At 35.4% G+C, this 16,654-nt stretch overlaps 2 protein-coding genes across 2 annotated transcripts; one reads left to right on the top strand and one right to left on the bottom strand.

Moving 5' to 3' along the window:
* Positions 1–7,177: 7,177 nt before the first annotated feature.
* On the top strand, positions 7,178–9,540 carry LOC107474742 (pentatricopeptide repeat-containing protein At4g02750-like). Its single transcript, XM_016094384.3, has one exon. It carries the CDS (start codon positions 7,330–7,332, stop codon positions 8,911–8,913), a length of 1,584 nt encoding a protein of 527 aa, XP_015949870.1. The 5' UTR covers positions 7,178–7,329; the 3' UTR covers positions 8,914–9,540.
* A 1,770-nt stretch (positions 9,541–11,310) lies between these two features.
* Positions 11,311–16,420, bottom strand: LOC107474741 (2-oxoglutarate-dependent dioxygenase DAO). The gene is made up of 3 exons (XM_016094383.3): positions 16,020–16,420; positions 13,400–13,715; positions 11,311–11,773 (listed from the first exon to the last, which is right to left on the bottom strand). The coding sequence occupies exons 1-3, from the start codon at positions 16,403–16,405 to the stop codon at positions 11,528–11,530; spliced, it is 948 nt and encodes a 315-aa protein (XP_015949869.1). The 5' UTR covers positions 16,406–16,420; the 3' UTR covers positions 11,311–11,527.
* Between the last annotated feature and the right edge of the window lie 234 nt (positions 16,421–16,654).

Genomic DNA, 16,654 nt, shown 5'->3' with positions numbered 1-16,654 from the left:
ACCTTCCAAGGCTTATTCCATATGAAGACTTGGATGGGATAGAGAAAGAATTGAGTCCCCTTGGTGATGAAGATCAAGCATCAAGTCTTAGGGGTAAAGAATCCTTTGAGCATGAAGAACCTTCTCCGGTTGGATTTGAAAGCGTTGAGGAGGTAAATTTTTCTCACCCTCCTTATTATGATTTGAGTAAAGGAAAAGGTTTAGATAAAATTGTTGAACAAAAGATTGAGATTAAGAGATCATGTGAAGAGGTGGAAGTCCCTAGAAATAGAAGAACGAGGGTTGGTTATGCTTTGTCAAGATCTTTGGAAGCTTCTTTACCTAGGTTGCCATCTACTCCCTCACTTGAGTGGGTAAAGTTCATTTCTATTAGCTTTATTGTCCCACTTGAGTATGACTTGCTTGAAACGGATGGTCAACTTAGGATGCTTTGTGGGATGAAGCGTAAGCGGAAAAGGTTTTGTGGTGGGCGTTGCAAATCAAGGCTCATTATGGTTGATGCATTAAACATGAGATATAAAGGTTGGAGTAGTGCTCAAATAGATGGGTCTAGAAGGATTGTTGGCCACTATATAGAGAATTCACCTTACTCACCACCCGGTTGGACCAATAATGATGATCAACCTCAAGACAGGTGTGAAAACAAAGTGTGGGATCCCGGATTACAAGAAAAGGATCAACTTTGGGAGTCCCAAGCTTGTGAAGAACTCCATCAACACTTGGCTCAACCCATAGGAAATCTTGGGGCACAATAGAGATTTAAGCATTGGTGGAAGTTCCAAGATGAGTACAAGCACAAGCTACCTTGAGAGGAGCTCCCCATAAGTCCAACTTAAGGACAATAAACAAAAGTGCTAGGTAGGAGACACCCCACCATGGTAAAATCCTTTCATTTTCTCTTTTGTACATATTGGTAGAATTAGTTTAATTTCTTGTTTTGATTGTTTTAATGAGTCTAATTGGTAGTTTAGTATGTTAAATAAGGTTTTATGGTATTTTGGTAGCTGTTTGGAGGTTTGGAATGCTTGGAATGGTGCAAAAACATAGCAAAAATTTTTGAAAAAAAACAGAGCACCATCCACGCGTACACGCATTGCGTGCGTACGCGTGCATCAAGCGTTTTGGACCATCCACGCGAGCGCGCCATGCACGCGTACGTGTGGATTGAGAAGTTCCACCTTCCATACCTTGACCCGAGAGTTAGGCCCGTACTGTGCGCGCGTTGTGCCTTTGGCACAACCCCACTTGCGCGTACGCGCACATGACGCGTACGCGCAACTCGCGAAATACACCATCCGCGCGTGCGCGGCATGTGCGCATACGCGTGGATGCCCTTCCTTCAATCCACTCCTTTTCTTCTCCTCTTTCCATTTCTTTCCTCCTCCTTTCTTCTTTCCCTCTCCTACCCTTCATCCAACACTTCCAAACACCATGGATACCCATTTATTTTAGTTAGTTAATTAGTTAGTTAGTTAGTCTGTTAGATAGCTTTGGTTTAGTTTTCATTTTATTTTCTCCATTTTCATTATAAGTGTTGGCTTATTGATCTTGTTTACTACACATTGTTGCCTCTTATTGCCTAAATGCTATTTTAGCATGAATGTTTTTAGATAATCTTTGTTGGATTCTATGATTGAAGTTATATTCTGCTACTTGGTTTTGAGTTTTTCATGTTTACCTTTTAAGAATACCAAGTGATGAGAATTGCCTTCGAACTTGTAACTCTTTTTGAATTACATGATTTGGCCACCATGTGATTTGAGCCTTATTTTGTAATTAGGCAACTTCTTGATGGATGATGATGTGCATTTACCTTAATGCATTGTATTTCATGATCATATGCATCCATATACATTAGCTTGAATGCTTTCATGCTTCTTTAATGCTTGTTTTACCTTACAAGTTCACTTAAAGCATCTCAAGCATAATAGAATGAGTAAAGTGCATGCTTCTTTTGTGACATAGATTTTTATGCTAATGTGTGTTCTAAACCGCGCAATTTAGAATTCACACACTTATTTGTCATTCAGGTCACACTAATTCACTCACTCATTTCTAGTGATTTACCTCATTCCAACAAAGTATGCTTCCTTGCTTTTATATCTTCTCATCTTATGGTATTATATTTTTGCTTTTCACAAATGATGCACCACAAGCAATAACGGAAGCAAGACTAAGAACACGCAACAATCCGGAGAGTCGCCGTACCTCCTTGCTCATCTTTGAGTGCACCGAGGATGGTGCAAACTTTTAAGTGTGGGGAGGTCGTCCGACCGATCGGCGATTTTGGGTGACAAATTTCTAATCCCAACACTTTTGCATTTCATTTTAGGTTTTTAGGATTTTTGTTGCATTCTCTTAATTTTTGCATATGTATACACAATAAGCTTAGTCAAAATAATGAAATTTTTCAGGATTTCTATCTATAGGGCACCAATTGATTTGAGTGAAAAACTTTTCATAGAACTTGCTTGAATTATATATCTTGCGGATCATGTTTTTTGAGCTAAGAACACAAGCAAGTGAGATTTGAGCCTAATGGTGTGGTTACATCTTATAACCACTTATTTTTCCTTCTTGTGTGCATTATTCTCTTTCTATGATTGTAATCTTTGATTTGTTTGATTCTTTATGTCCATTATTTTGTGTATTCATGCATTTATATGATTGAGGCCATCATTTCATTAGTTCACTTACCCAAATGGCCTTACCTTTTATCTTCCTTTGTTAGCCAATTTTGAGCCTACGATTAACCCACTTGTTCTTAATTTTAGCACGTGACAAGCCTAAAGCGGAAAACAATAAATGTCCTTAATTTGGATCTTTGATTGGCTTAGGCTAGTGTGTGTGAGTATCATTCAAGTGTGGGAACCTTGGGACATTGGGTGAATAAAAGGGTAGTTTGTATTATTATTGGAAATATTGGGAATTGGGTACATACTCATGTATTGATCAAATGTAAAACCTTATGCATTGAGGTTCTTGTATATAGAAAAAAAATGAGAAAAACAAAAGAAAAAGAAAAGAAAAATAATATGGAAAAGAAAAAAACAATATGAAAAAAAATAGAAAAAAAAAGAAAAAAGAAGAAAAATAATAAAAAGGGGACAAAATGCCCCAAAGCGAAGCTCAATAAGATCAATGCATAAGTGTTGTGAAATGAAAAAGGGATACATGAGTATGTGAAAAAGTGAAAAATGGGTAGTTAGGTTAGAACTTAATTGTATAGGATGTCATAGGTTAGGTGGGAAGTTTAAGCTTATCAAAGATTCAAATCTCAAGCTCACTTAACCAAATATGCATCCCACCTTGACCCTAACCCCATTACAACCTAAGGAAAAGACCTCATGATAGATGTATGCATGCATGAGATATATGTTGATTGTTAGAAGAATAACAAATCTCGGAAAGCATGATTAGAGGAGAATTGAGAGAATCAACCCTAAACACTTGAGCGAATAGAGTGCAAACACTACCGGTGAGGGTTTGATGCTCAATTACATGTTTTCACCTACAATCATCAATTTTCATGCAAGTTTGTAAAAATATTTAATAACTCAATTCAATTGTGGATTAGACTTGTTAGTCCTTAGCCCTTGTGCATATACGCTTCTTGGGAATTGATTTATTTTGACCAAGCAATTGCATTCATTTAGATAGTTGTATATAGGTAGATTACATTTGATTAGTTTCCATTAAATAAATGCCATGCCCTTTACTTCATTCTTGGTTTAAGCATGAGGACATGCTTGGTTTAAGTGTGGGGAGGTTGCTAAATCCCATTTGTACGGTTTATCTTGTATTGATTTTAGGGGATTTTATGACCTTTTACCCACATTTATTCAATGAAATAGCATAGTTTTGTGATTGTCTCCTAGTTTGTGCTTAGATGTGAAAAACATGCTTTCTAGACCTTAAATTAGCTAAATTCAATTCACCTTTGATTCCACTAGATGCCTTGATATGTTTGTTAGTGATTTCAGATTGAAAAGGCTAGGAATGGATCAAAGGAGTGAAGAGGGAAAGCATGCAAAGTGGAGAAATCATGAAAAGTCAAAGAAGTTGAACTCGCCCATGGACGCGCACGCGCACCTGGCGCTTGCGCGCACCTGCGAATTACCCCATGGACGCGTACGCGTGCTGTGCGCGTATGCGTCGGTGCCGTTTTATGATTTTTTAATGAAAACGTGGCCAACGAATTCTGAAGGGTTGTGGGGCCCAATTGCGACCAACTTTGGCGCCAAAGATGCTATTTAAAGCCAAGGATTGAAGAGAAAAGGAGATTAGTTCATTTTCACTCATTAAGATTAGTTTTAGAAGTAGTTTCTAGAGAGAGAAGCTCTCACTTCTCTCTAGAATTAGGATTAGGATTAGGTTTAGTTCTTAGATCTAGGTTTTAATCTTTGCTTTCTTCTACTTCTACCTTTCAATTCTTTGTTGTTAGATTCATTCTTCTTCCATTCTTTTGTTGTAATTTCCTTTATGTTGTTCTTATATTTTGTTGTAGATCTAGTATTGTTCCTTCTACATTCTTTCAATTCAATAAGAGGTAATTCATAATAATTGTTCTTCTTTGCTTTTCTATTGTTGATCTCTTGCCTTTGTAGTTAGATCTCTCTTTAATTCTTGCATTTAATAATGTTTACTTCTATTGCACTCTATGTGTTTGTTGGAATGTCTCTTTTAGTTTTAGTGTAGATTTTGTTCCTCTTGACCTAGGTAGAGTAATTAGTGACACTTGAGTTATGTAATTCCTTTAATGATTGGTAATTGGAGAGATTGATGATTGGTTTGGAGTACACTAAAGCTAGTCTTTCCTTGGGAGTTGGCTAGGACTTGTGGCTCAAGTCAATTCATCCACTTGACTTTTCTTTATTTAGTAAGGGTTAACTAAGTGGTAGCAATGAACAATTCTCATCACAATTGAAAAGGATAACTAGGATAGGACTTCTAATTTTCATACCTTGCCAAGAGCCTTTTATAGTTGTTAGTTTATTTTCATTGCCATTTACTTTTCATGCCTCTTATCAAAACCCCAAAACAACTCAAACCAATAACAAGACACTTTATTGTAATTCCTAGGGAGAACGACCCGAGGTTTGAATACTTCGGTTTATAAATTTTAGGGGTTTGTTTTAGTGACAAACAACTTTTTGTATGAAAGGATTATTGCTTGGTTTAGAAACTATACTTCAACGAGATTTTATTTGAGAAATTCTAAACCATCAAAAATCCATTCATCACTAAGCTAAGATCAGCAAAGTGCAATTGATAAATATTTTTCATAGATAGACTTGAGAAATCGATCTTACCAATATCTTCCTAAGAGCTTATACGATATTGATCTATATCCATCACATTAGAAGTTACGTCTTCATCCACATGATCACTAACATTATGCGCATTTTCATCCATTGTGTGTCTTTGACTATTTGATGCTTCCTGTAATTTATGGTGACTAACGTTAATTACCCAGCAAAATAGGACAAATTAGGTACAATTTATAATCAAATAAGCAAAACTAACCATTAATAGAAGAAAGTAAAATGAGGAAGTATATGCAGAAATGGAATGATTATCAGAGATAGCTACTGCCACTTCTTAATTTCATAATGTCACTACTAGATATAAAAATGTAGCCTAGCTCCATAGCCAGAACTAAAGATCGTAGATCGCATAAAGGCAGAGAAGGCAAATACAAAACACATGTAAAGAGCAAAAGAGGGAATATGAAGTGGCAGTATTTTGAGTGACAGAGTGGGAAACTGGGCATATTTCAAGGCAAAATAGAAAAGGATTAATTTTTTAGAAACGGAAATTAAAATTGTAAACCTACCATAGCTGCAATGCAAAATACAAATGAACTACACAATTCTCATAGCATTATTTGTAAAATCTATGAAGCCTCATACCTCACTATATTAGATACCAATAGAACAATAATAGAGAATTATAATTGCTACATATAATTACCAAATTGGCATGAATCTTAGCTACACCAACATGCTTATAGCACACCACTTCATTCTTATGTCATGGATCACCACAATAAGCAGCTATAAGGTACTACTTTCAGATCATAAATAACTATGTTAGCGTTGCATACGGCATATTGCTCTATGAAATTGAAGGTTAGGGTTTCCTCTATAATTCTATTTCATGTCACTTTGTCCTTCCAACATGAATATAGCATACAATTTCCGAATCAAAACAAATAAACAGAACAAAAAAATTGAATGAAATCAATAAAAAGAAGGAATACAACAAATTCATACAAGGGAGTGGAGGAATACAACAAGAACATAAAAGAAATAAAAAAAATGAAATCAATGAAGCAACTTCATTCTTGAGTCTGAGGCTCCATTGTTACTTTGGAAGTGGAGGATGAAGGGAGAGACGGAGCACCACGGCGCTGATGACCACTCGACGAGAGAAGAGAGAAGAGAAAAGAGGAGACGGGGAGGAAGAGCCTACGAACGACGCTGGGAGATAGATTGGACGGCAATGATGGCTCAACTAGACGGCGAAGGCTAAGACCAGAGGAGAGTAGAATAGGTGATGGTGAGTCAACAGAGAAAGGAATTAGGAATTAGAGTGACTTTGGAGTTTGTTTCTTGTGTAATGAGTTTCGGCGTGAGACTAAATTTGGAGTGTGATGAATTTAGGATTTTATTAGTTGAATTTAAAAAATATTTATGATAAACATAAAAAAATAATAATTATTATTAAATCTCTATGTAAGGTATATTTATAATTTATATTTTGTCTACTAAAAAAGTTCAAAAAAACTTAAATTTACTAAAAACAATCATGAGTAACCTATATCAATTTTAAAGACTAAATTGAATAAATTAAAACTTGAGGAAGACCCATTCCCCAAATGCCTATTAAGTTCTAAATGTATATAACAATCATTTTTTTTTGTGATTTTCCATGGTCAAATTAATTAAAACACTCTCCATCCTGACAGTTCAGAATTGAAAGACCAATTTGATCATCTTATAATAATAATTAACGGACCAACTTTTTGTTCCCTCTTTAATTCATATTGACTCTCTCTCTACTATTATGCTTCATCGCTTCCTGTGTAAAAATTGTGCTGCCTAGTAATGTTTATGTAGTTTATGGTTTTGGTCTGTTTTTTCTTTTCTTTTTTTTTTTTTAACTCTTGCTCTACTATCGCACCACAAATTAACGTGGAAAGCAGAGCTGCGGACACACACTGACACCGTGAACCTGCTTCAGCTCCTCCACCAAATTAATTTTTGTAGAATGCTAACTTCATAACCATAGCGATGAAACTGTGTTCAGAAGTAAACTAACGAAGACATGCGTGACCTCAACATCATGTTGTGGCGTACGCCGTTTTCCGGTAGCATGCGTACGGTTTCAGCAGCAGAGCTCAATTCCATGATACATGCTTACGTACGCAACAACAACGTACGCCAAGCACGCAAACTGTTTGACGAAAATCCCTCAACCCGCTCCCTTGTTTCCTGGAACATGATGATGATGGCCTACGTTCAACAACATCAAATTCGACATGCCCATGACCTATTCGACCAAATTCCCCAAAGAGATGCCGTTTCGTGGAACATCATGCTCGCTGGTTTTCAGAGAACCATGGACACTCATAGGTCTTTCCAGTGTTTCTTGCAAATGGGAAGAGACGGTATTGGGCCGAATGACTACACACTATCCATATTGCTCAGATCAGTTATGGGTACTCATTTTGATGTTTTGGTGCAGCAGCTTCATGCTCTTGCACTGCATTTGGGACTCAACTTGAATGTATTTGTTGGGTCTGCTTTGATCAAAGCTTATGGGAGTTTAAGGTTGAAGGTGGCTTTGGGTCGTGTGTTTGATGATATATTGATAAAGGATGTAACATCTTGGAATGCTTTGGTTTCCGGTTACATGGAAATAGGAAGTATGGTCGATGCTCAAAAAGCATTCGACCTCATGCCTGAAAGAAACATCATTTCTTGGACTACTTTGGTCAATGGTTATATCAAGAACAAGAGAGTTAACAAAGCAAGGTCTGTATTTAACAGGATGGGGGAGAGAAATGTGGTTTCTTGGACGGTAATGATTAGTGGGTATGTGCAAAACAAGAGATTTATGGATGCATTGAAGCTTTTTCTTTTGATGTTTAAGTCAGGGGCTCGTCCCAATCAATTTACGTTTTCGAGCGTGTTGGATGCATGTGCTGGTTGTCCTTCTCTTCTGATGGGCATGCAAGTCCACCTTTGTCTAATCAAGTCTGGCATAACAGACGATGTAATCTCATTGACATCCCTTGTTGATATGTATGCAAAATGTGGGAATATGGTTGCAGCATTTAGTGTGTTTGAGTCCATTCGAAACAAGAATTTGGTGTCGTGGAACTCGATAATTGGTGGTTATGCCATGCATGGTCTTGCAACTCAAGCACTGGAGCAGTTTGATAGAATGGAAAGAGTTGGTGTCACACCTGATGAAGTTACATTTGTGAATGTGTTATCAGCATGTGTACATGCAGGTCTTGTTGAAGAAGGTGAGAAGCACTTTGCCAACATGGTGGCCAAGTATAGGATCCAAGCAGAGATGGAGCACTATAGTTGCATGGTGGACCTGTATGGAAGAGCAGGGCAATTAGATAAAGCAAAGAAATTGATCAGGACTATGCCCTTTGAACCTGATGTGGTGTTGTGGGGTGCATTACTTTCAGCTTGTGGCCTGCATTCAAATATAGAACTTGGGGAGTATGTTGCGGAAAGAATCCGCAAACTAGAGAGCAATCATCCTGTTTCCTACTCAATGCTTTCAAAGATCCAAGGTGAGAAAGGGACATGGAGCATGGTAAATGAATTAAGGGACATGATGAAGGAGAAACAAATAAAAAAGCAGAAGGCATTTAGCTGGGTTGAGTGATCTCTTGATGTACATTCAGCTAAATTATGAGCAATTTATGGGGGAAGTTGTTGCCATGAAAAGAGATGTCCCACTCCTTTTTTTGAGAGCCTTTGTTATGGTCATCCTCAAACCACTGCCCATGGAACAAGAATTTATTTCCTTGCTTGGCTTCTGAATAAATCAAATGCTTGTGTTGGGGGGTTTTCAACTGCTGCTGAAACGAATGCCCAGCAAATGATTCGGGTTTGGGTAATTGCTTTGTCTTCATACGCCGTCAATGTTTTATGTGGGGTTGGAGAGGGGAAGTGTCATATGCACAGTTGTATAAAACGAGTTCCCTATGCCTCCCCAGTACATTTCATGTTTGCAGCCAAAGCTGGGTAGCTGGATAAGAAGATTTTGATCTGTAAGAAGTGATAACAGACACAAAATTATGGCGGGGACAATGAATTTTATGAGTGATCATAAAATAAAATGTTTCGCTCTGCTCTTCCTTATAAAAAGTATGAAAGATATATAACTAACTGAAATTCATTTCCCGACCTTGATTACTTCATTCTTCCATTTAATTTCTTCTTATACTCTGAAATTACTATTGTTGTTCATCTTCCTTTGCTATACTACCTCTACATTGTTATGGTTCTTCAATAATAATCCTCGATAGCTTGCAATTGATATCACAGTTGTCATAATTATATGACTACATTTTATGTAGTCCAAATTCTATTTAGACAAATATTCGATAGACTTTTTAATTGTTAAGGAAATAAATCACTGTGCGATCACTATGTCATTTCGTCGGGATCAGTGTGTCATTTTGTCTTGCCTCTTAAGAAGGTTCACCCTCTTCTCTTCACTACTCATCCATTTGGCAGATGTCATGATTTTTTTTACATCCATCACTAGGAAGCAAGACAAGTTAGCGCCTAGCGGTGGCAGCTACTAAAACATGAGATAGCACGAGAAATGGGAGAATTAAAAGTCGGCAGTGTACACTGTCAAAGTCATACTCTACCCTAGCTTCTTCCTTCTTTTTGTTTTGTGTAGTGTTTCTTCAACACTTAACTCATGAACATATCCATATTATTCAGTGATTCAGTCTACATATAAAAGGAAACCGTTTTTTTCTATCAGTAAATAAACTCAGAAGGATCCAAAACTGGAATGTGACTATGTGATGAGTACAAGTTTCAGAGCACACAAGGCATTAAAAACAAAGAAACATAAAATTGTTTCAATAATAAGTTCACAGGTGGATGTACCAAACCCTCAATGCATCCAATAATTTTAAGAGTTTTATTTTAGTTTATTAATATCTCTATGTTGATCATATATTAGCTACAAATTTGCGATAGTGGCCGTCCACCAACTCCATTGGGGTATCAACATTACCATCCCTTTGTGATAACATAAACGCACCACAAGTAAAACGTGTAGCTGTTTCCTTGGATAATACACCGTGTTTCACATTGTGAAATTTTCCATTGCTCCATATCTATATAGAGATACAGTTCAATCATGACATAAAAGTTTAATATATACCTTACAAATTAATATTTAAGGCCATAAGATGCATAGATACTTAAATTGGTAGTCAAATTAAAGTTTGAAAAATTATTTATTTCACAAGACTTTGTTTATATATTGCTTGCTCTATGAATGATGATGTGAGTGACTAATGATAATTAAAAGGGAAAGTATGAGGAGCCAATGAAATATTTGTACAATGTGTATAATGGAGGTTTAGAGAGTATTAGAGATATAACCATTAGTGTTACCTTTTCCTATCAGTTGAAACTTTTGGGATGAATAGTATCATAATATGATATTAGAGTTCTAGATTCGAAAAGTCAAGAGTTTGATCTTTGGTGAACCCCAAAATCAGTTTAACCTTTTGGAAAGATGTTTATTATCCATAGTACTCGGATGGTTATTCTAGATAGTATGAGAGATGTTCATTTTGTAACTTAATAGCCCATTGTAGACATTGTACAAATAAGTCATTATCTCCTTAGCGGGACTCTAATTGAAATTGCATTATCTAATATCAATCAACAATGATGAAGTTCTCATTATGAATGATGGTGCAACGATTGACGATAAAAGGAAGTCCATTATGATTTAAACAAATGAATTATTGTTAATGATGAACTGATGATGACCGAAAACATAACTAATGAAACTTGAAAGATACGTGGTGGTATGAGCGATTAATAGAGGTCACAATTAATGGTTTTTTTATCTAGAATATTTATGGAGTTCACGATTAATTTAAGATCTATTTCATTGTTTTTTGTTTCTCATTGGGCACAGGATTCCATTGTTCCATTAAATAGTCCAAACTTTCTAGGACCAGGACCATCAAATCCTGTGCCATGAGATAGCACGAGAAATGGGAGAGAAACAGGCAGTGTATACTTTCACAAACTCATACTCTACATTAGCTTTTTTTGTTTAGTGTTTGTTCAAGATCTCAACTCATAAACATGCTCGTCTTCTTCAGTCTATATATATAAGAGGACACCATTTCAATAATAAGTTCACAGTTTGATGCACCAAGCCTTCAATGCATCCACTCATTTCACTAATTTTATTTGATGATATTAATATCTCTAAAGTCACCATACATTAGCTACACATTTGCAACATTGGCCAAGAACTTTGCTAATTCCCCTCGTGCGCTAACTCGAAACTGCCTTAAATCTTCATAGTTGAATGAGCGATATAGCCGTGGGTGATTAAGGTCCACCAACTCTGTTGGGGTATCAATTTTACCATCCCTTGGTGAAAACATAAACACACCAAAACTAAGACGTGTAGTTGCTTCCTTGCATAATACCCGGTGTTTCACATTGTGAAATCTTCCATTGCTCCATATCTAGACATATATACATTTCAAATCATTACATAGAAGTTTACAAAAGTGCTATTTGATCGTACGCTAAAGTTAGCCGTATTCATATATAAATATATATTATTTAATTTATTTTTAATGAATATTTATATTTTAATATATATTTTATACATTAGTAATTTAGTGGTTAAAAGTTTAATATCTTACAAATTAATACTTAATGGCATAAAGGACATAGATGCTTAAATTGGCAGTCTAATTGTTAGTCAAATTAAAGTTTGAAAAATTATATATTCCAACATAATTTATGTCAATTATAAGATAACTTTCTAGGTTATGGGACACTTTTGGCCAAGTCATATAATAAAAATGCCTTTTGAGCTGAGATTTCGCGAGACCTTGTTTATATATCGCTCACTTTACAGAGGATGATGTGAATGACTAATTATAAAAGGATGATAGGTTGCTTTTGATTTTAAGAACATAATAGATAGAACACTAAAAACAGAATATAAAGAATAGAAATATTTCCTCAGATTTGATATTTAAAATTAAAACACCTAAACTCATGATATACTTGAAATATTTCCTAAGATTTGATATTTAAATTAATTGTTGAGTTTGAAAAAATAATAACAATAATTTGATAATATTCAAACATATAATATTGGGCCAAAAGTCTAAAATTGAGTGAATAATTTTTTCGGCTAGTGTGCAGGCCAAATTTAAATAAAAGAGCAACAAGCAACTAAAAATAAAAGGTTTGTTCTGTTTCTTGTTTCTGATCATTTATGAAGAGATAAAATAAAATTGTCTTTTTTGAAATATTAACTTGACATTCACTAGCAAAGAAGTTTCATATCCAATTCGAAATTAAAATAAATTTAAAAAAATCATAGATTCAACTCATCTTTTTTAAGTCATTAACAAACCTTCATTAGTGTTAAAACATCATGTTTGAGTGAATTTAGTTCTATAAAAGATTTGACATTTTAATTTGGTTTTTAAAAATGATCAAAATAAGTTAAGTTGGTTATTTTTTTTAATTCACGGTCACATGTTTAAGGATGACAAGTGAACAAGAAATTAAAAAGTATAATCAGCTTAACTCACATTGATAGCTTTTAAGGACCAGACATTAAATATATAAAAGACCAAATTAATTGATGCAAAATCTTTGCAAAAGCATTTTAAGCATTAACTCAATAATATAGCGAAGAGTTTAATTTTAATACACTGATAATGTAAAACGTTCTACACAGTTGTATAATCATAATCATTTTTTTGAATGACCATTTACATAATTAGTGTAAAAAAGTTATTTTTATTAATATAGAGTTATATAATTAAATACACGTATAAAACGATTTTACAATTACAATGCCTCAAAATTAAATTCTATAACTAGAAGGATATGGTATGTTGGATTTCCAACGAATAATGTCTAATTATTTTTAAACTAATAAAATTTTAAAAGTGAAAATTTTTTTATGAAGCATATAAACCCTAAGATATTTATCAACTAGAAATCAATGACTTGAAGTTTACTTCTCATGATTAAGTGAATAATAATTTAAAAATAATGAAAATAATTTAGTTCCAAATTTGTTTCAGCCAAATTAAAAGACTATTGAAATTATGCATACTTACATGTCCAACATCTCCAATAATACAAAGGAAGGATCCAGATTGGGGAGGGACTGCCTTAAATGATCCAGAGTGGTCCATAATTTCAAGACCTCCAACTTTATCATCATCTTGAAGTAAGGTCACAAAGCTTGTATCCGTATGGATTGGTATTCCTACGGAGCCTATGCTTTCTGCATTGAAGCTATACTTGATAACCCTAAATAGCAATGGCCAGTCCTTAAAATCAGTACTCACTACGCCCAAAGACTCAGCCATTTTTTGTGATACACTTGTTGCCAAGTCATTAACAGCTTCACCATATGCCTCAATTGTTTTCCTGTGAAACAAACAAAGTCAACCTTATAAACTGAGAAGACGCAACTACCAATGTGAAAACTCATGCTGTTAGGGTAGAGTTGGTTGAGGTGAGTGAGAAGAGTTGAGAGACAATATGCACAACTAGCAAAGAAAAGAAAATGACAGTGTGAAAAATATTGATGAATCTCATTCAATTAAGCTGCAGAATTAAGTTTATTTACATAACGGAAATTCTAACTAACATCGAACTCTAGCTAACTAACTTAGGTTGACTTCTAACTCAAATTTTCTTTAACTCACTCTTAAATATCTAGTTATAACAACTAACTTCAGCAACTAGTAGCCAGCATAATTTACTTTGCATACATGAGAGTTAGTTATGCATGCATGCATTGACCTACATTTTTTGCTTTGATTGGCTGAGTGCTATCCTCCTGAACTAATATAAAACTATCATGATATGCAAGACAATTTTGATTTCATATATTTTAGTCTTGGAAAAGTTTAGAGTAAGCAGTTTTATTGAATTTTGGCCAATGTAACCAGCAGAAAAAGGTGAGCTATTGAATAAAATCTCACACTAATCTTACACTATCAAATCATCATTGATGACTAGTTAACCTAGCATTGCTCTTTAGTCTTTAGGATTTTGACCAATTCTAAGATATTTTACATTTAAAATTATCTCAGCTCTAATATTATTTTATTTTGAAATCATCATTTCCTAAATTTCGGACAAAAATACCCTTCTTTCTTCTCCTCTTCGCTAACCTTTTCCCCTCTTGTCCTACTCTCGTCACCAACACCTTTCATCCCTCATTTCTACCGCCTCCATCACCTCTTCCCCTCACACCATTGACACCTTCACTAGCACCCCTTCTTACCTGGCCCACAGCAACAGCAACAACAATCATAACAATAACAACAATACGAATAATATTTAATTTTTAAAAAATTCAAAGAACAGCAAAGACACAGAGAGGGGACGGGAAGCTGAGGATCGTGAGATCAAGGAAGCAGCAGAGCGCAGTGTACATCGAGATGTCCGCCGGGAGGGAGCAATCATGTGCCATATTCTTCCGCGGAGCTCTAGCGAGGTGGAAAAGGAAAAGATAAATTGACATTGGATGTTTTCGGCGATCTATTCTTCGGCCGCGGGCTCCATATGCAGCAGTGACGACGACGATAGCGGCAGTGCTTCCATCAATGTTGCTGCCTCCTTCCTCTTTCTCTCTCTCTTTATCTTTCTCTAATTGGTTCTGTCTTTCCGCTTCTCCTTTTTTATTGTTCTCTCTTTATTTCTCTCTGTTTTGTACTCTCTAGATGATGGGTGTTGGTGACGATTGGAGCAAAAGTAAAAAGCGTAGTGAATTTAAATTCGGGTGATGAACAAATCGAATCTTAAGGATCGTGTGATTAGATTTTTTTTTTTTTTAAGTTTAGAGCACATCGGTAGATCAATTTTATGGTTAAAAACTCAAAATCCGATCTTGGAATTTGTTGATTTGATAGTCATCTTTCACATCTTTGGATAATACATAAAGTTCCAATAACCATGAATAACTTTACTGTTTTCTCAATATAAAAATTAAAAAGCGAAAAATTAATCATTATCTTATTATTAATTAATAATGATTGGTATAAATGTGAAATTAGTATGTTTTAACTTTTTATCAATAATTTACGTTAATTTAGTATGTTTTCTCTTTCTCGCTTCACTATCTCCAATTCTCGATCTCTCCTGGCCCCTAGTCACTCTCCAACCCCACACCTCCTCGTACTTCTCTGCTCTGCGATTTGCCTTCCTTCACCGCCGAGGCTCATTCCTCGATGTGTCACCGCTGGTTTCTGGTAGCTTCCGCCGTTGCCTCTGTTCGAGTTCTGCTCCTTCTGTTGTCACCTCAGTTCGATCTGCCCGTTCTGCCTCCGGTCCCTCTAGGCTCGGCACTGCTTGGCCTCTGGGCCTGACACGCACGGCCGGTCGTTTTCTTTTATTTGACTTTTGCTTTAAAAAAATAATTTTGTTACAAGCATGATTGGAAATTTCTTTAAAGAAATAATATTATCTTTTTCTGCAATTTATTTTTCTATTTTATCTTTGTCTTTAAGTATAAATTTCCGGTCCGGTTTTGATAGTGTCGGATGGATTGGATTGACTTCTCCAAAAGTCTGAAAAAATTTGTAATCGGTTCCGTTACCTTTGGTTGTAGGAGTCTCTGGCTCTGGATCCATTCAATTTGAATGATTGAACTTTGAACCTCAAATAAGAAAAAAATAAAATAAAATAAAAAATAACAATAATAACAAACAACTGAGTACTGACCTCTGCTTTGGTGGCACACCCAATTGAGAGCAGAATTGGTCCACAGCCTGCGGCGATTTGTGAATGTCATAGAGTGCCAATCCCTCATAGAAAGGACTTATTTCAGATGGTGGCCTGTAGCCAGATTCAGGGATCACTGGCTTGTTCTTCGTCTTGATCTCCACGGGGAGGTCGTGAAGATACTTTGCCACTGATTTCATATCCGCCATGAGTGTTTCTGGAACCGTGTGGTTGATGATCCTGAAGCACCCACATCTCTCACATGCCTCTCTTAGCTTCTTCAACTCCTCCTCTTTGTTCCTGAGTTGCTGAAAATCTACTACAGGAACCTCCATTGTGTTTTCTTTGTCTTTGCTTTTGGTTTTATGTGTGGGTAGTTTGCACATGAATATAACAGCTCATCCCCGTAAAAGTTGGGTTAGTGCCACTTGGTTATTAAAAATAATCTCAATTATACCGATTGTATACCAAAAATATAACAATTTATCAATAGCATTTTTGTCGATTTCTGTGTTTAATAGAAGTATTTTTATAGATGTGTCTAATAAAAATGTCTTTTTTATAATTATATCTAATAAAAGTATCTTTATATATGTATTTTCTGTATGTGTTTTTTTATATATGTGTTTAAAATA

This window comes from Arachis duranensis, chromosome 2 (assembly GCF_000817695.3).
Source record: "Arachis duranensis cultivar V14167 chromosome 2, aradu.V14167.gnm2.J7QH, whole genome shotgun sequence".
In the NCBI taxonomy this organism is placed as follows: Eukaryota; Viridiplantae; Streptophyta; class Magnoliopsida; order Fabales; family Fabaceae; genus Arachis; species Arachis duranensis.
Note: the sequence above shows the minus strand (reverse complement) of the source record. Positions and strands in the feature narration are given on the sequence as shown.